At 45.9% G+C, this 24,120-nt stretch overlaps 1 protein-coding gene across 3 annotated transcripts in view; it reads left to right on the top strand.

Annotated features, from left to right (window-relative positions):
- The window catches only part of WIPF2 (WAS/WASL interacting protein family member 2), a 54,675-nt gene that overhangs the window by 25,085 nt on the left and 5,470 nt on the right, over positions 1 to 24,120 (top strand). For all 3 annotated transcript variants that reach the window (XM_066263695.1, XM_066263694.1, XM_066263693.1), the window contains 5 exons: positions 4,197 to 4,328; positions 12,246 to 12,378; positions 13,350 to 13,457; positions 13,786 to 14,442; positions 22,122 to 22,340. In XM_066263695.1, the coding sequence (XP_066119792.1) occupies positions 4,266 to 4,328; positions 12,246 to 12,378; positions 13,350 to 13,457; positions 13,786 to 14,442; positions 22,122 to 22,340 (1,180 nt within the window). In that variant the 5' untranslated portion in view covers positions 4,197 to 4,265. The remainder of the gene's footprint in view (positions 1 to 4,196; positions 4,329 to 12,245; positions 12,379 to 13,349; positions 13,458 to 13,785; positions 14,443 to 22,121; positions 22,341 to 24,120) is intronic.

Genomic DNA, 24,120 nt, shown 5'->3' with positions numbered 1-24,120 from the left:
CATATTTCATTTTTCTAAATTTATTGCATTTTATACTCATTACAGTAGTATACAACCTTTTATTTTTAAGATTGCTTTAGTGTCTAGTCTTGATTTAAAAAAATGTACTGTATTTATTTTAGAAAGAGAGGAAGGGGAGAGGGAGAGAGAGACAGGAACATTGATCTGGTCTTGTATGTGCCATGACCAGGGATCGAACCGGTATCCACTGCACCACCACAGGCCAGACTATTTTCTTTTCTTTTCCTTTTCCTTTTTCCTTTTCTTTTCTTTCCTTCTTCTCTTCTTTCATTCATTCATTATTTTTTTCTTCTTTCCCAAGTGAGAGGAGGGGAGATAGACAGATTCCTGCATGCACCCCAACCAGGATCCACCAGGGAGCCCCACCTGGGGCCAGTGCTCTGCCCATCTGCATCTATGCTCTCAACTTAGCTATTTTTAGCACCTGAGGCAGAGGCTCCAAGGAGCCATCCTCAGTGCCTGGGGCCTATTTGCTGGAACCAATCTAGCCATGGCTGCAGGAGGGGAAGAGAGAGAGAGAGAAGTAGAAGGAGGAGGGGTGGAGAAGCAGATGGTCTCTTCTCCTGTGTGCCCTGACCCAGAATCAAACCTGGGACATCCAGCCCTGGCCGGTTGGCTCAGTGGTAGAGCGTCGGCCTGGTGTGCAGAAGTCCCGGGTTCGATTCCCAGCCAGGGCACACAGGAGAAGCGCCCATCTGCTTCTCCACCCCTCCCCCTCTCCTTCCTCTCTGTCTCTCTCTTCCCCTCCCGCAGCCGAGGCTCCATTGGAGCAAAGATGGCCTGGGTGCTGGGGATGGCCCCTTGGCCTCTGCCCCAGGCGCTAGAGTGGCTCTGGTCTCGACAGAGCGACGCCCCCTGGTGAGCAGAGTGTCACCCCTGGTGAGCGTGCCGGGTGGATTCCGGTCAGGCGCATGCGGGAGTCTGTCTGACTGTCTCTCCCCGTTTCCAGCTTCAGAGAAATACAAAAACAACAACAACAACAAAAAAAACTCTGGGACATCCACATGGTAGGCCAACACTCTACCACTGAACCAACTAGCCTGGGCTTATTACTTTTATTTTGAATTTGTGTCTTACTCCCCCTCCCCATGATAGATGTTCTGCTTATGAGGATTTATTATTCTGATCAATTATGCTTTTTCTATTCTCTGATTTTTTAAAAATTGAATTTATTGGGATGACATTGGTTCACAAGACCATACAGGTTTCAAGTGCACAACTCAACAAACCAACATCTGCCCGCTGTATGGTGTGTCCTCGTCTCTAGCAATGTTTTTGTCCCCATTTTCCTCATCTCTGCCCACATTTACCTAGCCTCCACCCACTCTTACCCCACCCCCTTTCCTCTGACCATCACCATACTACTGCCTGTCAGTTTTTTATATATATATATATATATGTTTTTTGGTTAATTCCTTCACCTTTTTTCATCCAGCCCCCTCCTTCCCTCACCTCTGTTTTCTGATCAAGTTTTAAAGCCTCGTGTGTTCAATCCCTGGCAAAAAAGACTGGATGGACTTAGCTTTGAAAGCAGTACTGGGAAGGTATTTTCCTTGGAGGGGAGGCAGCTGCTCGGTTCTTGAAGTAAGTTCTGACACTATGCCCCACAGGAACCACCTAGCCTGAGTGCTCTGTGGGAGGAGCAGAAAGCCCTGTTGGCCAGCCAGCCTGTAGTGGCATTGCACTGGGAGGAGTTGGGATTTTCAAGACCTTCACAGTCATATTTCTGACCAAATTTTACTCGCCAATAAAGGTTCTTGGTTTTCTAGAACCTTTGAAATATTTGCCTTTTCCTTTCGTCATTCTCAAGGCATTGAGAGAAGCATTTAAGTGGTTATTCCTTTAATCACAAAAAGATTTTGATCAACCCTGTGAAGATTTCAGAATGAAACCTCCCCAGTGGATTGCCATGCTGGTTGGATCTTTCAGGCTTGGCTTGGTACACATACATGGTCACCCATCTGTGTTAGGGGCTACCTGTGAATTTTCCTATGTCCCAGTTTTGTTAATTACCCTGCTTGGGAACAATTGTTCTGTGGATTAGTTGATGAAGTTGATTGCCCTACCTTGAACCTTTCTTGTATTCTGTAAGTTGTAATCCCCAGTGGTTATATTATTTTGGCTTTGATTTTTGTGGGGGTCAAGAAGTGGGATTTCCTTGGGACAGCTTTTTGGGGGTAGTCATTGTTCTGAATTTTTTTTTTTAATTTAGTGAGAGGAGGGGAGGCAGAGATAGTCTCCTGCATGCACCCCGACCAGTATCCACCTGGCAAGCCAGCAGGGGGCAATGCTCTGCCCATCTGGGGCCTTTGCTCTGTTGCTCCAACCGAGCTTTTCTTAGCACCTGAGGCGGAGGCCATGGAGCCATCCTCAGTGCCTGGGGCCAACTCTCTCCATTTGAGCCATGGCTGCAGGAGGGGTAGAGAGAGACAGAGAGGAAGGAGAGGGGGAGGGGTGGAGAAGCAGATGGGCGCTTTTCCTGTGTACCCTGACTGGGAATTGAACCTGGGACTTCCACACATCAGGCCAATGCTCTGTCACTGAGCCAGCTGGCCAAGGTGCTGAATTTTGGTTTTATCTTTGCTTCCTACTTTAATATCTTAGGGTAAGACAGTTCACTGGGTTTAGTCTCAATTGCTAAATGAGGATCACTTACTGTAGTAGAAGGATAACTGTATAGGTTTTTGTAACCTGATACGTAAATTCTCACATGGTATTTATGCTCTGATCAGATTCCAGTGATGTGACTCTTTGAGGTGCCCATAATCTATGGTCCATGAGTCACATATGACCTACAGTCCATTTTTTGTATGCCTTCTGAACTAAGAATTTTACATTTTTTAAATGTTGTAGAAATCAAGAGAATGAGAAGACAGGTCACAGACTGAGAGAAAATATTTGCAAAATATACATCTGATAAAGAACTGTTATCCAAAATATACAGAGAACTCTTAAAACTCAAAAATAAGAAAACAAACAGCCTGATTAAAAACTGGGCAAAAGACCTGAACAGACACCTTACCAAATAAGATATACCAGTGGCAAGTAAGCATATGAAAAGATGTTCAACTTCATATGTCATTAGGGAATTACAAATTAAAACAATGAGACACCACTACGTTCCTGTTAGAAGGGCCAAAATCTAAAACACTGACAACACCAAATACTGAAGGAACGTGGAGCAGCAGGACTGCAGAAGGGTATAGCCCCTTTGGAAGACAGTTTGTCAGTTTGTTACCGTGTGATCCAGCAGTCAGTCACACTCCTTGGGATTTGCTCAAAGGAGCTGAAAACTTATGTCCACATGAAATCCTGCACAAGGATATTTATAGCAGCTTTATTCATAATGGCTAAAATTGGAAGCAACCAAAGATGTCCTTCAGTAGGTGAATAGACAAACTGTGGTATGTCCAGACAGTGCAGTGTTATTCAGCACATAAAAGAAATCAGCTATCAAGCCATGTAAATACGTGGAAGAAACTTAAATGCATATTACTAAGTGAAGGAAGCCAATCTGAAAAGACTGCCTATTCTCCCAACTATATGACATTTTGGAAAAGGCAAATCTATGGAGAGAATAAAAAGATCAGTGTTTGTTAGGGGTTGAGAGGGAGGAGAAATGAACAGACAGCACAATTATATTTAAGTCGGTGAAACTATTCTGTATGACTCTGCAGTGGTGGGTAGTTGTCATTACACATTTGTCCAAATCCACAGTGTACGACAACCGTAATGTACACTGAACCCTAATGTAACTAGGTACTTTGGGTGATTATGTGAGGTGTTCGTGTAAATGCCATTGTAACACATGTACTACTGCAGAGTGTATGGGGGAGGCTGTGTATGTGTGGGTGGGGCACAGGTATATGAATGCTGTCTGTACTTCCTGTTCAGTTTTGCTCTGAACCTAAAAAAAATATAAAGTTTATTAATTTCAAATCGTCAAAACAAAAGGAATAATATGCAACAGAGACTATATGTGGCCTGCAAAGCCTAAAATACTTATTATCTGGCCTTTTGTAGAAAAAATTTCCCAAGCCCTGGTCCATATATATCACAGTGGAACTAGGAAGTGAGGTGCTTAGTTTCTCTGGTGTCATGCCCAGTCCCCTAGTTTTTCTGGTATTTAGTGTCTTTAATGGCAAAGTTCTCAGGAATTTCTGTTTCATTTGCAGGTATATGAGTGACTTAAAGCTGCGAATTAAAACGGAGAGAGAGCAGTGCCAACTGCAAGCTGGGCAAGGATGCCAATTCCTCCTCCCCCTCCACCCCCTCCTGGCCCCCCTCCACCTCCCACTTTTAATCAGGTAGGTGATCCTTCCACTCGGCTGCCTCAAAACCTTGATGGCTACCTAAGGCTTCCTGGTGTAAGATTCACGGTACTCAAAGACTTACGGTGCAGGAAGATGGAGAATAAACAGATCAAGTCTGCCCTTAACTAGTTCTGATTTCTGGGAGGACCTCTTAGGACCATAATGGCTTCCTATTTTTTTGTTCTGGTTCAGTCTACATGGAGATTTGGACAGGTGGCATCAGAGTAGAAACTAGTGTTTCCCCCTAAAACTGTTTTTTTCTCTATAAAGGCCAGTGCATCATTTCTCTGGCATCTTTGAGAAACAGGATGGCAATTTCTGGTGGTGGTTTCTTGCTACCATTTCATCTCCTCTTCCCCAAACCAGTTCATTTTAAAACCAAGTCCATCAAGCCTAACACCCCATCAAGAAAGAGGATTTTATGGAGTGTATTAGTGGGAAGACTTAAAGGTATGATAATGGAATTTTAAAAAACTGTGGCTTCTGAACCGAGGGGGCAGTCACTTTTGCTGTATCTGGATGGCGTCACACATCACACCAGAAAGAAGCAACCTGGATGCTTCATCTCATTTTTGTAAAATTTAGAAGCAAAGTAAGTTTAGAGAATGAAATCCTAGAGATGCATGTGTATGCGTGTGTGAATTAGGTGTTTAACAGATGAGAAATTGTGTAATAAAGAGGAAAAATGACTTACCTGGCTTCTGGACTAGGACTAGAGTTTAGGTCGGCCAACTTGTTTTTTTTTTTGTTTTTCTTTTTTCCTTTTTTTTTTTTTTTTTTGGTATTTTTCCCGAAGCTAGAAACGGGGAGATATAGACAGACTCCCGCATTCGCCTGACCAGGATCCACCCTGCACGCCCACCAGGGGGCGACGCTCTGCCCACCAGGGGGCGATGCTCTGCCCCTCTGGGGTGTCACTCTGCCACGACCAGAGCCACTCTAGCGCCTGGGGCAGAGGCCAAGGAGCCATCCCCAGCGCCCGGGCCATCTTTGCTCCAATGGAGCCTCGGCTGCGGGAGGGGAAGAGAGAGACAGAGAGGAAGGAGAGGGGGAGGGGTGGAGAAGCAGATGGGCGCTTCTCCTGTGTGCCCTGGCCGGGAATCGAACCCGGGACTTCTGCATGCCAGGCCGACGCTCTACCACTGAGCCAACCGGCCAGGGCCCCAACTTGTTTTTTCCTATAACTTCTTGTTTTCAGACATTTTGTTTGAGGATATGTATGAACTCCCATTTTGGATGAAAAATTTAATTGATTTTAGAGAGAGAAGAAAGAGAGAGAGAGAGAGAGAAAGGCGGGGTTGGGGGGAGCAGGAAGCATCAATTCGTTGCTGCTTCTCATATGTGCTTTGACTGGTCAAGCCCAGGGTTTCAAACCAGTGACCTCAGCATTCCAGGTAGACGCTGTATACACTGCGCCACCACAGGTCAGGCTGGATGAAATTTAATGTGGAAGCCCAGTAAGTAAAGATAAAATCAGAGCTGCTCTGGTTGTAGTGGGATTCAAGGACCCAAAGTATATCCTTAGGTCTCTGTGACCTCTTGGATTACTGCTCTGCAGCATGCTATTTTAGTCATTCACTCAGTAGCCTTTTGTTGGGGGCTTACTTACTATGTACTTGGCTAGGCATACAACTTAGAAAACCCAGACAATTTTTTTCTATACTTCCATATTGTTTGACTCTTTTCCAATAAGAATTTATATATATATATAATTAAAGAGAGGGAGAATATGCAGATGATCAAAAAGAATCAAATAAAAATCGTCTGTAATGTCATCACTCGGAAATGAGATAGTTTCTGCCTTCAAGGTCTCCCAGCATAATGGGCGGGACTGACAAGTTAACAGGCAAATTCCGTGCTAGGCACAGATAAATGGGGCCACCTAGTGGTTGGAAGGAGAGGAGGCAGAGGAGCTTCTGGGGAGAAGTGATATTTGAGCTGAGTCTTAAAGGATAAGTAGGGTTTAGCCAGAAAGAGAAGAGGGAGGGAGGACACCTGAAGTCGACGAAGCAGAATGTGGAAGGGTGCAGATTTGTGGGGGAGCACAGAGGTTTAGATTATTGCTTGAGAAAGGTATGGTGGGAGGGGAAGCTGGAGGGTTAGGGTTTGGACTTTTCTCCCGGTAATGATGGGAGATGTGGAAGTATTTTCAGGAAGGGAGTAACCTGATTGAGTTTGTATTAGAAAAAACACTCTTCATAGTATGGACAGTGGGCTGGGAGTAGAGAATGGGGACAAGGTGATCAAGACTGGAGACAGAAGCCTATTGCAATAAAAAATTGAGGGCCGCCTGACCTGTGGTGGCGCAGTGGATAAAGCGTTGACCTGGAATGCTGAGGTTGTCGGTTCAAAACCCTGGGCTTGCCCGGTCAAGGCACATATGGGAGTTGAAGCTTCCTGCTCCTCCCCCCTTCTCTCTCTCTCAGTCTCTCTCTCTCTCCTCTAAAATGAATAAGTAAATAAAAATTGAGGGCCTGGACTAAAGCAATAAGGATGGAGAGTGGAGATGAGAGACACTTAGTAAAATCTTAAAAAGTCTGATGAGTGAGTTGGAAGAGTGAGGAAGAGGAAGGAGATTTGAATGACTCGGGTTTGGCGGATTGACAACGCCAGTGCACCCGGGTATTCCTGAGTGCAGAGTGATGGTGCTATTTGTGGAGGAGGATATAAGCTCAATTTTGATGAGTTTAGTACTTTTTTAATAATATTTTTCTCTTTGCAAAAGTAATATGTTCAAGAAATGTATGAACTGGGATAAGCAGAAAGGAACAATTACCTATAATCCAACCATTCATAAGTTTTGTATATATTCTTTCTCTCCCTTCCTCTCTTTATATCTTTTTACTTATTTATTTATTTATGTTTTAAAAGTATATTTGTTTAAAATTTTTTTTAATTGACTTTAGAGAGAGGAAGAGAGAGAGAGAGAGAGAGAAGTATTTATTGTTGTCCATTCAGTTGTGCTTTCATTGCTTGCTTCCCCTGTGTGCCCCGGCTGTGCCGGAACCTGCAACCTTGGCTCATCGGGGCGATGCTCTACCCAACTCAGCTGTCAGCCAGGGCTCTCCTTCTACTTTTTAAAAAAATTTATTTAGAAAATTAAATTTAATGGGGTGACATTGATCAGTAAGAGCACATAGGTTTCAGGTAAACATTTCTGTAGCATTTGAACTGTTGATTATGTTGTGTGCCCATCACCCAAAGTCAGATCATCTTCCATCACCATGTATTTGTCTCTTTTGACTACCCCCCTTCTGCTTTCTGTTTTTTTTTTTTTAAGAGAGGTTGTGCACTTGGGGGTATGAACACACAATGCAGTATATAGATGTGTATTACAGAACTATACATCTGAAACCTATATATTTTTATTAACCTATGTCACCGCAATAAATACAATAAAAAAAATTTTAAGTAAAAATTTTAAAAAGGTTGTACTTTATATATGTACTGATTTCTAATCTGCTTTTTTTAATACTTCGTGACTGGCTTTTCATGTCACTAAATGGTTTCTGATACTATTAAAATTTTCTTTTACCGTACTAAACGTGTGGAAAAATTAGAGAATACCAGTAAACATAGAAAATGTTAAAGTACCTATAATTAACTTTTGTTAACATTTTGTGTATTTTCTATATTTATTGTAGGAATACTAGAAAATACAGATAAATATTACCAGAAGTTAACTTTTGCTAGTATCAGTGTGAATCTTTCCAGAACTTTGCTATGTGTACATTTTCCTTCCAAATGTAATGTAGCTACTGTTTATTTAGCTTTTATTATACACCAGGCACTGTACTAAGCTCTTGAAAAGTGCTATTTAATTCTCAAAACTGCCCTATGAGATAGGTTCTCTTTTTATTCCTATAGAAGAGAAAACTGGAATCATGCTATATATATTGTTTTATCATTTGTTTTACTTGATTCTGGCAAACATTTACTGCCATGAAAAGATATTTACCTATACTTCTTTTTTTTTCTTTCTTTGTTTTACAGAGACAGAGAGAGAGTCAGAGAGAGGGATAGACAGGGACAGACAGACAGGAACGGAGAGATGAGAAGCATCAATCATTAGTTTTTCGTTGCACATTGCAACACCTTAGTTGTTCATTGATTGCTTTCTCATATGTGCCTTGACCGCAGGCCCTCAGCAGACCGAGTATCGCCTTCCTCGAGCCAGCGACCTTGGGCTCAAGCTGGTGAGCTTTTGCTCAAATCAAATGAGCTAGCGCTCAAGCTGGCGACCTCGGGGTCTTGAACCTGGGTCTTCCGCATCCCAGTTCGAAGCTTTACCCACTGCACCACCGCCTGGTCAGGCATTTACCTATACTTCTTTAAGAAATTAACTGACATCCCATTGATGATTATCATTGTTCTTTTTGGTCAAACTTCCAGATTATTTTCAGTTTTATGCTATTACAAGCGTGGGTTTTTTTTTTGTTATATTATTAACATCTTTGTGCACTATTCAGTTATTTTGTTTTTAATTTTTATTTATTTATTTATTTATTTATTTATTTTTACCAAGAGAGATAAAGAACAGAGAGAGAAACAGAGAGGGGCAGATAGGGACAGACAGGCAGGAAGGGAGAGAGATGAGAAGCATCAGTTCTTTGTTGTGGCACCTTAGTGTTCATTGATTGCTTTCTCATATGTGCCTTGACTGGGGGTGCTCCAGCAGAGCGAATGACCCCTTGCTCAAGCCAGTGACCTTGGGCTTCAAGCCAGCGATCCCGTGCTCAAGCTGGCACCTAAGGGCTTCAAACCTGGGTCCTCTGCGTCCCAGTCCAATGCTCTATCCACTGCGCCACCACCTGGTCAGGCTCAATTATTTTCTTAAAGTAATTCCTAGAAGAATTCTTGAGTTAGATACACTTTTATTTTTTTATTATTAGTATTTTTTTTTTTTGTATTTTTCTGAAGCTAGAAACGGGAGAGACAGTCAGACAGACTCCCGCATGCGCCTGACCAGGATCCACCCGGCACGCCCACCAGGGGGCGACGCTCTGCTTACCAGGGGTCAATGCTCTGCGCCTCCGGGGCGTCGCTCTGTTGCGACCAGAGCCACTCTAGCGCCTGGGGCAGAGGCCAAGGAGCCATCCCCAGCGCCCGGGCCATCTTTTTGCTCCAATGGAGCCTCGGCTGCGGGAGGGGAAGAGAGAGACAGAGAGGAAAGAGAGGGGGAGGGGTAGAGAAGCAGATGGGCGCTTCTCCTGTGTGTTCTGGCTGGGAATCGAACCCAGGACCTCTGCACACCAGGCTGACGCTCTACCACTGAGCCAACCGGCCAGGGCCTTATTAGTATATTTTTTGCATTTTTCCAAAGCTGGAAACGGGGAGACAGTCAGACAGACTCCTGCATGCGCCTGACTGGGATCCACCCGGCATGCCCACCAGGGGGCGATGCTCTGCCCCTCTGGGGCGTTGCTCTGTTGCATCCAGAGCCATCCTAGCACCTGAGGCAGAGTCCACAGAGCCATCCTCAGCGCCCGGGCCATCTTTGCTCCAATGGAACCTCGGCTGCGGGAGGGGAAGAGAGAGACAGAGAGGAAGGAGAGGGGGAGGGGTGGAGAAGCAGATGGGCGCTTCTCCTGTGTGCCCTGGCTGGGAATTGAACCCGGGACTCCTGCACGCCAGGCCAATGTTCTACCACTGAGCCAACCAGCCAGGGCCTTAGATAGACTTTTAAAAGATTTTCAACAGCCTGACCTGTGGTGGCGCAGTAGATAAAGCGTCGACCTGGAAATGCTGAGGTCGCCGGTTTGAAACCCTAGGCTTGCCTGGTCAAGGCACATATGGGAGTTGATGCTTCCAGGTCCTCCCCTCCCTTCTCTCTCTCTGTCTCTCCTCTCTCTCTCTCTCTGTCTCCCTCTCTTCTCTAAAAAAAAATGAATAAATAAATTAAAAAAAAAAAAAAAGGTTTTCAACACATTAATCACTTTTTAGAAAGAGCATACCAATTTATCCAACTACAGGTGGTACAAAAGAGTACCAGTTTCCCTGAATCCTTACGACCACCATAGGGTGGTTATTTATTCTACACATTTTTAAACATCTGTAGTGTGCCAAGCATGGTACATCATTGCTCACTGTGGTCTCTGCCTTCACAAAGCTAGTAGTCTCTAGTTATAATTTTAACCTTTATCCATATTGTAAGTAAATAATGATACTGTGTTTCACCCTGCATTTTTTTTATTGGACTTGCTTTTTTTCATATCTACTAGCTCTTTGATTACTTTTACATAATGTTGTTCATATTCTTTGCTTATTATCTTGTTGATTTCTAAGTCATCTTTATATGTTAATGCTCTACAGATTTAGGACACTACCGTTGTGTCTGTCATATGTTACATTTGTCACAGATGATTTTTCATTCCAGTATATCATATACTTATTTGCTTATATTTCTAACAAATAATTTATACTAAGCAAATCTGTTGGTCTTATTCTATATTTTAGTTGTGATGCTTGGAATTTCTTTTCTTTAGCTATTTTTTTTTCTTACTTTTTTTTAATTTTTATTTTATTTTATTTTTTTTTCATTTTTCCGAAGCTGGAAACGGGGAGGTAGTCACAGACTCCCGCATGCGCCCAACTGGGATCCACCCAGCATGCCCACCAGGGGGTGATGCTTTGCTCCTCTGGGGCATCCAGAGCCATTCTAGCGTCTGAGGCAGAGGCCATAGAGCCATCCCCAGCACCTGGGCCATCTTTGCTCCAATGGAGCCTCGCTGCGGGAGGGGAAGAGAGAGACAGAGAGGAAGGAGAGGGAGAGGGGTGGAGAAGCAAATGGGCACCTCTCCTGTGTGCCCTGGCCGGGAATCAAACCCGGGACTCCTGCACGCCAGGCCGACGCTCTTCCGCTGAGCCAACCGGCCAGGGCTTACTTTTTTTTTTAGAGAGGGATAGATAGGGAAAGACAGACAGACAGGAATGGAGAGAGATGAGGAGCATCGATCATCAGCTTTTCGTTGAAACACCTTCGTTGTTCATTGATAGCTTTCTCATATGTGCCTTGACCATGGGGCTATAGCAGACCCAGTAACCCCTTGCTTGAGCCAGCGACCTTGGGTTCAAGCTGGTGAGCTTTGCTCAAACTAGATGATCCTGCACCCAAGCTGGTAACCTCAGGGTCTCAAACCTGGGTCCTCCACATCCCAGTCGACGCTCTATCCACTGCGCCACCGCCTGGTCAGGCCTTAGCTATTTTTTCATATAGTACTTATGTAGTTTTATTTTCTTACACTAACTCAGCTAGAATGTATTTGAGAGTAAGCTATGGAGTAGGTATTTAACTTTATTTTCTTTTCCCAAAAATTACTAGTTGTTTTAAGATTTAATAATCTGTCCTTTCTAATGACACACACTTAATATTTCTTATATAGACCTGGGCCTGCTTATGGACTTTCTGTTTTGTTCCATTTATTTAGCTGTCTGTCCCTGTGCTCCTGTTGTAATTAGTTATAGAACTATTTCAAGATTTAAATGAAATAATGAAAGTAACCTGCTAAGCACAATGCCTGAGGCATAGCAGGTGCTGAATAGATGCTTGCCTTGACGATGATACATCGAAAGCATCTAACACACAGCCTAGTGTGTAGGTGCTTAGTAAGTATTAGTGGAGGCCTCCTAACAGAAGCATCTGAACAGCAAGGAGACCTTTACCCTTCTCAGAAGGCACAGCAGGAGGAAAAGGACTGCGAAGAATGGTAATACACATTACAGTTCTGTGCTGTGTGGCATATATATCTGATTAGGTTAGGCAGGCATCTCATGGAACCCAGTTTCCATGAGGGGTCGAGGCGCCCTCTTACAGGACATCTGCAAAGGGGCCAAGTTGGCTTAAGGCATTGATCCTGAACTTGTGATGAAGGGGACTATATAGGGTGAACTTACATATCCTTCTTACTCTAGGCAAACACAGAGCAGCCCAAGCTGAGTAGAGATGAGCAGCGGGGTCGAGGCGCCCTCTTACAGGACATCTGCAAAGGGGCCAAGTTGAAGAAGGTGACCAACATTAATGATCGGAGTGCTCCCATCCTCGAGAGTGAGTCTAAGCTTCATTTCCTAGTGAACTACCAGGATCCTAGGATTGATTTGGAGACTTGTCTGGTCTGTCATTTATTATTATTTTTTAGAGAGAGAGACAGACAGACAAGACTGGAAGGGAGAGAGATGAGAAGCATCAACTTGTTGTGTTGCTTTAGTTGTTCATTGATTGCTTCTCATATGTACCTTGACTGGGGTGGCTCAAGCTGAGCCAGTGACCTTGGGCTCAAGCCAGTGACATTGGGCTTCAAGCCAGCGATCTTTGGGCTCAAGCCAGTGACCTTGGGATCATGTGAATGATCCCAGGCTCAAGCCGGTGACCTTGGGGTTTTGAACCTTGGACCTCAGCATCCCAGGTTGATGGTTCTATTCATTATACCACCTCCGGTCAGGTTGGGCTGTCATTTTTATTGTTGAGTCTTGAATGGGAGAGTTCTGTCCTGAGTTGCTTTCCCCATCTGCTCATTTGAATACTGTAGAAGCTTCTTTTGGGCCTCTGGGCAGCATTCTCAGGGCTAAGGCTCCATCTCGGACTGTCACTGGTGCTAGTCAGGCTCCTTAGGGCACATCCTTGGCTGTTCTCTGAGGATACTGCCACCTCTAGCTGAAGCCAGCGATGATTTCATAATTGCTACAAGTGTCCATCCTGAGGACAGGCCTCGGGAGGGTTTGTTCCCACCTGCATCCCTGAGCCATGAGCCCCTTGCCCTCTCAGCCTATGACAGCAGAGCCCTGAGGACACTGTTGAATGTGTCTTTATCCTCGTTTCCTTCCTTCTGGCCCAAGTTTTCTTTTATCACAGTGAAGGGTTGCATCCTTACCTGAGACTGTGAGGCAGGGATGCTGGGCTTTTCTTTTTTGCTTTGTTTGCAAATTAAAACCCAAATGGAGGAGGAGTTTTTCCTCAGGATTTACTTGGTCAACAGCTGGGAGCATATGAACTGAAAGGCCTACTGGTGTGCTTTGCAGAGCCCAAGGGAAGCAGCGGTTACAGCGGCTCCAGCGCAGGCGCCCTGCAGCCCAGGGGTGGGCTCTTCCAAGGAGGAGTGCCCAAGCTCCGACCTGTGGGAGGCTCAGGTATCTAACTACTTTCTTAGAATATTTTCCAAGTGCATTAATTTCTGACTGATCCCAGGTGGCCCAGCTGGGGTTGCAGAGTGTGGTAGAGGTGGAGGAAGGAGTGGGAGCAGGGGTGGAGTTACAGAGTAGAATAAAGCAAAGCCATTAAATAAAAATGTATTCAACTTACATCAGCAGTATTTGTTAATGGGCCCTGAGCCAGAGTACAACTGAGTCCTATACACTTTCCCTGCTGCTGTGCGGGCACATGAGGCTGGGTGAATCAGAGCTACTGACCATCATACCTTGAGCTCTGTTGACCCAGTGCTGCCTGGTCTGTTTGTAGAGAACCTAGCTGGTAAGCCAGCCCTGCAAGTCCCCAGTTCTCGAGCTGCTGCCCCAAGGCCTCCAGTGTCTACAGCCAGCGGGCGCCCTCAAGATGACACAGACAGCAGCCGAGCCTCACTCCCGGAGCTGCCACGGATGCAGAGACCTTCGTTACCGGACCTCTCCCGGCCTCATGCCACCAGCAGCACGGGCATGAAGCACAGCTCCTCCGCCCCCCCGCCACCACCGCCGGGACGGCGTGCCAATGCACCCCCGACGCCTCTGCCTATGCACAGCAGCAAAGCCCCAGCCTACAACAGAGAGAAACCCTTGCCACCCACGCCTGGACAGAGGCTTCACCCTGGTCGGGAGGGGCCTCCTGCTCCACCCCCTGTCAAACCACCTCCTTCCCCTGTGACTATAAGAACGGGACCAAGTGGCCAGTCTCTGGCTCCTCCTCCTCCGCCTTACCGCCAGCCTCCAGGGGTCCCCAATGGACCTTCCAGTCCCACTAATGAGTCAGCCCCTGAGCTGCCACAGAGACACAATTCTTTGCATAGGAAGACGCCAGGGCCTGTCAGAGGCCTAGCACCACCTCCACCCCCTTCAGCCTCCCCTTCTTTACAGAGTAATAGGCCGCCTCCCCCAGCCCGAGACCCTCCCAGCCGGGGAGCAGGTAAGTGCCTGCAAGCACCTGTTTTCCTTCTCATTCTGAGAATAGAGCTTCTCTTCTTTTTTCTCCAAAGCTCTCCTTCAGTGATTGAAGATGAGTTCACTTACTCATTCAACAGGTTTATTGAATGCCATTTGATGTTGCAGACTCTTGTTAGGGAAACGGCAAATATAGAAAATATAAGAAATTCCTGTTCTCATATATGGTCAAGCAAATAAGTTAGTAAAGAAAGAAAAGAAGTATATATGTAATTGCATGGTATGTAGATGCTTTAGAGAAATAACAAAGCAGAGAAGAGAGATAGGATGTATTTGGGTGGGGGGTGGGTAGATCAGGGACAATTTGACAAAAACCTCAGGCAGCAAGGGAATAAGCTAAGCAGGCTTTGAGAACAGCAAATGCAAAGGCCCTGAGGCGGGACTAAATGAGTGAGGGGAAGAGTGGCAGAACATGGGGGTCAGAAAGCTCGGTTTCCACGGGAGACTTTGTACAGACTTTGGGTTTTACTTTGTTTGAGATTGAAAGCCACTGGAGGGGTTGGAACAGTGAAGTAGCATTGACTTACTACCTTTTAAAAAGGTCACCAGCTCCTGTGTTGAGAACAGACTGCAGGAGAACAAAGGTGGCAGAAGGAGACCCTTTTGAGGCTGTTATAAAAAACCAGGCTGATGGGAAGGACCCAGCAAGTTTGGGGGAAGATAGGTATTCGGTTTTGGACAATTCAGATTTGAGATGCCTGTTAAGACTTTCAAGAGATAATAATTAATTGGTGATTGGCTATCAAACTCTGAAGTTCAGGGGATAGCTCTGGGCTAGAGAGAGAAATTGGAATGATATTGAAAGCCACATGCTGGGTGCAGTCATTGAAGGAAAGAGTCTAGAGAAGAGGTCTAAGTCCTGGGCCCTCCTACATTAGAGGTCAGAGAGGTGAAGAATACCAAGCAGAGGAGGCTGAGAAAGAGCCTCTAGTGAGGAAGGAAGGAGGACAACGAAGACAGTGATGGGGACTCTCCAACACTGAGTGAGCCAAAGTCCCTGCGGCTAAGAAGGCCCCAAACAGTTGTCAGTGGCTCCCTGTGCTGTTTTCTGTTTTTGTTTTTTTTACAGAGACAGAGAGTCAGAGAGGGATAGATAGGGACAGACAGACAGGAACGGAGAGAGATGAGAAGCATCAATCATCAGTTTTTCGTTGCGACACCTTAGTTGTTCATTGATTGCTTTTGACCGTGGGCCTTCAGCAGATCGAGTAACTCCTTGCTCAAGCCAGCGACCTTGGGTCCAAGCTGGTGAGCTTTGCTCAAACCAGATGAGCCCACACTCAAGCTGGCGACCTCGAGGTCTTGAACCTGGGTCCTCGGCATCCCAGTCCGACGCTCTATCCACTGTGCCACCGCCTGGTCAGGCTCCCTGTGCTGTTTTGTAAAAGGAATATGCTGTCTCATCTATCTCTTCTAGTGATGTGTTCAGTGTTACAGCTGGGTCAGTTGAAACCTGAGAATGACATTTGTTTTAGCCACATGGGAGTTATTTGGGGGGACCCTGAACAACGTGGGACCTTTTTGGGTATTAGTGGAGTGGTGGAGGGAAGGTGGAAGAGAAAGTCTAACTGAGATAGGTTCACAGATGCAGGAGTAGGAGAGGAATTGGAGAGAACAATATAGGACTTCCTTAAGGAGTTTTCTGTAAAGGGGTGGTGGGCGGCTATGCAGATGAATGAAATGGTTGTAGGAGGAGGCTGTGGGGTTGGGGTTAGGTTGTTTTTGTTTATTTCTTGCAAGATGGGAGATATTTCAGAATCTGTTTGAGTACTGGTGGAATGGTCTAGTAGAGAGGGTGGGGAGGAAGCTTGCGTAATGTCCTTGAGGAGGCAAGAAGGAATGGAATCCACAGGTACGGGGTTGGCCTTAGATAAGAACACAGATAGTTCGTGGCCCTGGCCGTTTGGCTCAATGGTGGTGTGTTGACCTGGCATGTAGAAGTCCCGAGTTCCATCAAGGTCAGGGCACACAGGAGAAATGACCATCTGTTTCTTTTCCCCTCCCCTCCCTTCCCTTTCCTTTCCTTCTTTTCCCCTCCCCTCTCCTCCCCTCCCTTTTCCTTCCCTTCCTTTCCTCCCCCTCTTTTCCCTTCCCCTCTTCTCCCTTCCCCTCTTCTCTCCTCTCCCTCCCTTCCCTTCTCCTCCCCTTCCCTCCCCATCCCTCCCCATCCCTCCCCTTCCCTCCCTTTCCTTCCCTTTCCCTCCCTTTCCTTCCCTTTCTCTCCCCTTCCCTCCCTTTCCCTCCCTTTCCCTCCCTTTCCCTTCCCCTTCCTCTTTTCCTCTCCTTCACCTTCCCTTCCCTTCCCCTCCCTTCCCTCTTTTCTCCTCCCATCTTCTCCCCCCTTCTCTTCCCCTCCCCCTTCCCCCCCTCTCTTTCTTTCCCTTTCCCTCCTGCAGCCATAGGAAGCAAGGTCATTTCTGTGAATGAGGAGAGGGAATGAAAGGGATATTTGAGGAGAGAGAGAAAAGGGCATTAAATGGTCATCTGGGAGCATGGGAGAGAGAAGGGAATAGGGAAGGGTGCTTGGGATTACCAGGAACATGGAAGGCCCACTAAGACTGGGGATCATCCATTTAGAGTGAGGTTAATCAACTCGGTGTGTGTGGAGCTGTGCGTTCTGACTCACAGGTACTGAGTCAGAACAGAGTTGTATATGAGGTTAGCATTTTTTAGGCACATGTGAGTGAGTGAGGCACGGGAGTTAAGGGTGTGTGAGGGAGTGATTGTAACAGTGGGCCATGGCTCTAAGCTGGGTAAAGGGGATTGAAGAACCCTACAAGAGGTAGGTGAGGTTGTGTATTCTTGTTACAAAACAGCACGAGGGAACGTAGAGTGAGGGAGACCACAGCAGCTGTCTGGGGCCTTCTTAGACCCAGATATTTTGACTCCTACATCCTGTTATATCACTGGACTTTTTGAACCACATTTTCCACAAATGACTTTTTAGTTTTTATTTTAAATAGTCCCTGCAGGTATAGATCATTGATTAAGAAGTTATGCCATCCAGCCCTGGCTGGGTGGCTAAGTGGATGGAGCATCGTCCTAGCACCCTGAGTTAATGCTTTTCTCCCTCCCTCTCTCTCCCTTCCCTCCTTCTCTCTCCCTTCCCTCCTTCTCCCTCCATTTCCCCCTCTCTCTCCATTCCTCCCTCCCTCCCTCCCTCCCTCCCTCCCTCCCTCCCTCCCTCCCTCCCTCCCTTCCTTCCTTCCCAACCATCTTCTCTCTTTCTCTTTCTCTGAAATCAATGGAAAAATTAAAAAGAAAAGAAGTTATGTAATTAACAAGAATGATTTAAAAGCCCACTGACCTGTGCTGATGCTTGGTTAGGTGTGCGGATATTTGTACTCCAGGAGTTGGAAGTCCAAAGTATAAGGTTATCATACAGTAACGTGCTTTCCTGACCCCAGATATTCCTTGCCTTACCCATAAAAATAGAGTCCTAGGGGGGCCTTTGATTGTACAAAGTTTAGGTTAAAAAAAAAAATTTTTTTTTTCATTTTTCCGAAGCTGGAAACGGGGAGGCAGTCAGACAGACTCCCGCATGCGCCCGACCGGGATCCACCCGGCATGCCCACCAGGGGGCAATGCTCTGCCCCTCTGGGGCGTCGCTCTGTTGCGTCCAGAGCCACTTCAGCACCTGAGGCAGAGGCCACAGAGCCATCCCCAGTGCCCCGGCCATCTTTGCTCCAGTGGAGCCTCAGCTGCGGGAGGGGAAGAGAGAGACAGAGAGGAAGGAGAGGGGGAGGGGTGGAGAAGCAAATGGGCACCTCTCCTGTGTGCCCTGGCGGGGAATCGAACCCGGGACTCCTGCACACCAGGTCGACGCTCCACCGCTGAGCCAACCGGCCAGGGCCTAATTTTTAAAATTTTTAATTTTTTTTCAAGAGGAATGGCAGGGGAGAGAGAAACATCGATTAGTTGTCCCACTTATTTATGCAGTTATTAGTTGATTCTTTTATGTGCCCTGACTGGATATTGAACCTACGACCTTGGTGCATTGGGATGACGCTCTAACCAACTGAGCTACTAGACATGGGCTAAAAAAATTTTTTCCCTTAGGAATTTTTTTAAAAGACCCTTTATCTGAGCAGAGTTCATATCTTTCTAAGCCCATCCAGGAATAGAAATGGAGAAAAATGTAATATCTGTGGATTGAACTGAGTAGTTTTAAATGTCTGCAGACTTCTTGCTTTCCACTTCTCAGTTTTTTCTTTGTGGTTTCTTTATGTGACATGATCAGTGGTGGTGTTCTGTCTGTTAACCGTTAACCTTCACCAACTCACAAGCCACAGCCCGCTTCCCATGGCAGTAACCAGAGCAGCAGGTCTTAAGACTGACACACTAAAATTGAGATTTTTTTTTGGTATTTTTTCAAAGTGAGAAGCGTAGAAGGCAGACAGACTCCCGCATGCGCCCTACCTGATCCACCCGGCATGCCCACCAGGGGGCGATCCTCGGCCCATCTGGGGCATTGCTGTGCAACTATGGGAGCCATTCTAGCACCTGAGGTGGAGGCCATGGAGCCATCCTCAGCACCTGGACCAACTTTGCTCCAATGGAGTCTTGGCTACGGGAGAGAAAGAGAGAGACAGAGAGGGAGGAGGGGAGAAGGGTAGAGAAGCAGATGGGTGCTTCTCCTGTGTGCCCTGACCGGAAATCGAACCTGGGACTTCCACACGCTGGGTTGATGCTCTACTGCTGAGCCAAGTGGCTAGGGCCTGAGATATTTTAGTCAGAGATCTTTTGAGTATTGAGTCTATTTGTTGTGTGACATTGGACAGATCACTCTTCCTTATCTGTTAAATAGTGTTCACAGTACTTTCAGAGGTGTTATAAATAGTTACGTATGAAATACTTTATGAACAGTAGTATGCTGATGAACATTAGAGGTTTTAAGCAAATGACTTCCAGGTAGTTCATGGACTTACCTCTATTATTAATTTATATTATGACAATATTAGATGACAATGTATTTTTGTTTCTATATGAATTATTTACATTTGAAGGAGTACAGAGTAGTTTCCCTTCCTAGGATGCTCAGGGACCAAAAAAGATTCACATTATTAGTCCATAGAGTTTGTGTTCTGAATTTTTTCCTTTGCAGAGCAAAACACTGTTTTTAAGGGATTTCTTTTTCTTTTTAAAGGATTTGATCCCATTGTGCTTTCCTCAAAATTGGGTTTATCTTGAATTACAAAAGGCCATCTTCCACCTCACACTTTCTCTTTTATAAACTACTTGTTTCTAGGCCCTGGCCGGTTGGCTCAGTGGTAGAGCGTCTGCCTGGCGTGCAAGGGGTCCCGGGTTCGATTCCTGGCCAGGGCATACAGGAGAAGCGCCCATCTGCTTCTCCACCCCTCCCCCTCTCCTTCCTCTCTGTCTCTCTCTTCCCCTCCCGCAGCGAGGCTCCATTGGAGCAAAGGATGGCCTGGGCGCTGGGGATGGCTCCTTGGCCTCTGCCCCAGGCGCTAGAGTGGCTCTGGTCGCGACAGAGCGACACCCCGGAGGGGCAGAGCATCGCCCCCTGGTGGGCAGAGCGTCGCCCCCTGGTGGGCGTGCTGGGTGGATCCCGGTCCGGCGCATGCGGGAGTCTGTCTGGCTGTCTCTCTCTGTTTCAAGCTTCGGAAAAATACAAAAAACAAAACCAAAAAAAAACACTGCTTGTTTCTTAGGGTTCTTGGCTTCCAGCTCTGTCATTTCAAAAAGTCTTAAAAATTGGATGTGACAAAGCGCTCAGAAACTTATTGGAGTTGGCAGAACCTGGTTGGGATGACTGTCCCCGAGGGAGGGGCTGAAGGGAGCCACGTGGGTTGCTCTTGGTCCTGCTCTGTTCTGCCAGCCCAGGGTGGCTCTAATCACTGCTCTCTGCTCAGTGTCTAGCTGCTGTCCTTTCGACCCTCGCTCATTTTCTACCTTACTTTCCCTGGTCCAGCCCTAGGAGTAGATAAAAATTCTCAGGGCCTTGAGAAATCTGGGTTTTAGGGAAGTATTTTGAGGATGACCTGAAAGAGCTTCAGTTTGGGCAGATTCAGAATGAAAACAAGAAATACATAAAATATTTGCAGTAGTTGTGAAAAGAAGGGTGGGGGTAGTGAGAAGAGCAGACATGTGCTGGGTCAATTAGATCTTGACCTTAGACAAATAATCTGTGTCCCAGTTTCCTTGTTTGTGAAATGCGAATGACACCATGTACTTTGCAGGGGTGGCTGCAGGAGTTCTTAAAAGATTTAATGGATATAATGCACCCAAGACAGTGCCTGGGACATACTGGATACCAAATAAATAGTAGCTGTTATTGTTAATGCAAAGCATGGAAGTAATGTAACTTCAAACACATTAGGACCTATTTCAGTGGTGTTGCCATTTCTTCAAACATGCTTTTGTTGTTATTTTCTACTTAGTGGCAAAGTTTTGTCCTTTAAGGGTGAATTTGAGTTTTGAAAATGGTCAAAAAGCAGAGTCAGATGTAGGTATGAATTGTTTTGTCACTGTTGGTGCAACCTCAGAAATGAGATGTGACCATCATATACTAATATTTATGTATCTGTCTGATAAAGTGGTTTTGGAGGTAATTCCGATAGAGGTGTTCCAACCTCTTTTGGGCAATGAGACTATTGTTGGAGATATGTGACTTACACGGATGTACCTACTATACATATTTTTTAAATCATTCAGTTTAGTCTGTACTACTAAGTGCTAGAATAAGTGACATAACCTGTAGATGCTTTGGGAGACCACAGAAGGGGCGATGGGAATAGAGTGGATTGCTTTAGGAAAGCCTTGAGAAGATAGAACTCAGTTTTAACCTGAAAGGATAGGAAGGATTTGGTAGTAAGGGAAGAGGGATAGCATTTCTGAGTATTGTCAGGGAGTACAAGAGCAAAGCATACGTACTTTGGTTTATTCGGCAAAGGTTGATTGAGTACCTACCGTGTGCTGTACATTGGCTGAGCTTGGGAACTTAGATAAATGGACACTCCTCTGACTTTAAGTAATATGCAGTATATTGGGAAGGAGGCACACCTGATGAATAATCAATACAATGCAGTAGTGTGGTAGAAAGACACAGAGGCGACAGTGGGAGTACAGATGACAGCGGGGCAGCTGACAGCCTAGGAATCCAGAAAGGAGGAGAAGGAGAGCAGGCTGACTGACGTGGTGGCTACGGTGTTGAGAAAGGAGAATAATTTTGAGAAACCCCGTTGGGATGGAATCTTAAGAATTTGAAACTTTATGAAATAGGGAATGCAAAATCCTTGAAAAAGTTTGAGCAAGTTATTTTGGGGAGACTGGTGAGTTGGTGGTGTGTAGAATGGTTTGGCAAGAGACTAGAAGCAAGAAGAACATTTGGGAGGCTTTCTGCAGTAGAAGAAGCTAAATATGAGAAAGTCTGGAATTAGAATTGTGGAGGAAGGCATGGAAAAGCAGGGGGGAAATCATCAAGAATAGGTAGAGTTCTTGACTGACTTGTGGGAAATGGAGAGGGTTACACATTTATTCTGAACTTTGGCATCCAGAAGAAGGGCGGTGCTGTTAAAGAAACAGGGGTGTTAAAGAGGAGGGTGAATATGGTGCTTAATATGGTGCTCAGAGGCTCACAGAACTTCTACAGCCAAACCTAACTGCTTTGAATTTTAATTGCAGCTCCTCCACCCCCACCACCCATGATCCGAAATGGTGCCAGGGACGGTGCCAGGGATGCGCCTCCTCCCCCTCCACCATACCGACATGGGTCAGAACCTCTGAGCCGAGGAAAGCCCCCACCTCCACCCTCAAGGACGCCAGCTGGGCCACCACCTCCCCCTCCACCACCTTTGAGAAATGGCCACAGAGATTCTATTACCACTGTCCGATCCTTCTTGGGTGAGTAGCTAGCTGTTTTTGTCTCACAGTTCCTGTGGTGACTTAATTCCAGTGGCCATTGTACAGTGGGAACGGTCACTTGACATCCATTGTTCACAGCGGTTTCTCCCCTGACTTGACCTTTGACTTCTAGGCCCTGTCCATTGACACCCCTTTCCTTATGCAGATTTCAGGCATGGCTGCTTTGGGATAGACTGAAGTCGAGTCAGCAGTGTCAGGATAACTCGAAAGCCCTTCTCTTGCTCCCCAAGGATTGTTATCTGTGTGGTCACCTTTTAAAACAGAGACGGTTATCCTTTTCAGGATTATTCAGACAGAAAATACCTATTTTCCTAGGAAGGAGAGCTCCTTTCTGGCCCTTTAAAAACAAAACAAACTTTCTTTCCAACTTGAGCCCAGCATTAATGGCTCCCACAAAGAAGGGTGGCGAGAAGTAAAAGGGCCATTCTGCCATCAGTGAGGTGGTGAGCAGAGACTACACCCTCAGCAGTCATTCATTCACAAGCACATCCATACAGTGGGTTTCAAGAAGCATGCCTCTCCTGACCTGTGGTGGCGCAGTGGATAAAGTGTCGACCTGGAAATGCTGAGGTCGCCGGTTTGAAACCCTGGGCTTGCCTGGTCAAGGCACATATGGGAGTTGATGCTTCCAGCTCCTCCCCCCTTCTCTGTCTCTGTCTCTCTCTCTCTTTGTCTCTCCCTCTCCTCTCTATAATGAATAAATAAAATTAAAAAATTAAAAAAAAAAAGAAGCATGCCTCTTGGGCACTTAGAGAGATCCAGAAATTTGCCATGAAGGAGATGAGGACTCCGGATGGACGCATGGACGCTGGGCTTAACGGAGCTGTCTGAGTCAAAGGAATAAGGAATGTCCCGTGGCGTAATGAGAATGAAGATTCACCAAACAAGCTCTATATGTTACCTACATACCTGTCACCACTTTTAAAAAATTTACAAACAATTAATGTGGATCAGAACTAACTACTGATTGTTGAATAAAGTTATAAAACTGCCACACACACAGACAACACACTGTATACACATTTATCTAGTAATCTAAACAGCAGCTAGCTGGGTCACTTTAAGGAAGTCTCTTCAATTTTCTGAGCCTCACTTCCCTTATCTGGGAAATAGGAGGTTGACTAGATCAGGAGTGTGCCAGATTAACTTTAACTTGTATAAGGTTATCAATGAATCTTAGACCCCATCTAAGAATTTATTTTTTTTTTACAACAAAAGTTTATTTAGAAAGTCGCAGAGATATAAAAGGTTAGCCAGGCCTGACTGGTGGTAGCGCAGTGGACAGAGTGCCTCGACCTGGAATGCCGAGGACCCAGCGACCCTGAGGTCGCTGGCTTGAGTGTACACAGCCTTATCCGGCTTGAGCACAGGCTCAGCAGCTTGAGTGTGGGATTATCAATATGATCCTGTGGTTGCTGGCTTGAGCGCAAGGTCTCCGGCTTGAGCAAGGGGTCACTGGCTCGGCTTGAGGCCAGGACCCCTCCGTGTCCCCCATCACTGCACATATGAGAAGCAATCAGTGAACAACTAAAGTGAAGCAACTATGAGTTGATGCTTCTCATCTCTCTCTTCCTGTCTATCTCTTTCTCTCTCTCTCTCTCTCTCTAAAAAAAAAGGAAAAAAAAAAGTGAGCCAACTGGGCTGCCTGGGCTCAGAAACAAGTTACACGGGCAAAAGAAGGGCCCTTGGAACTTAGGAAAAGAAAGGTGGAGAGAACACGCCTGGGGGAGAGGTGGGGAAGCACTGGCATGCTCCAGGG

The sequence above is a fragment of the Saccopteryx bilineata genome, chromosome 2 (assembly GCF_036850765.1).
Source record: "Saccopteryx bilineata isolate mSacBil1 chromosome 2, mSacBil1_pri_phased_curated, whole genome shotgun sequence".
Taxonomy (NCBI): domain Eukaryota; kingdom Metazoa; phylum Chordata; class Mammalia; order Chiroptera; family Emballonuridae; genus Saccopteryx; species Saccopteryx bilineata.
This window is presented reverse-complemented; position numbering and strand designations above follow the sequence as displayed.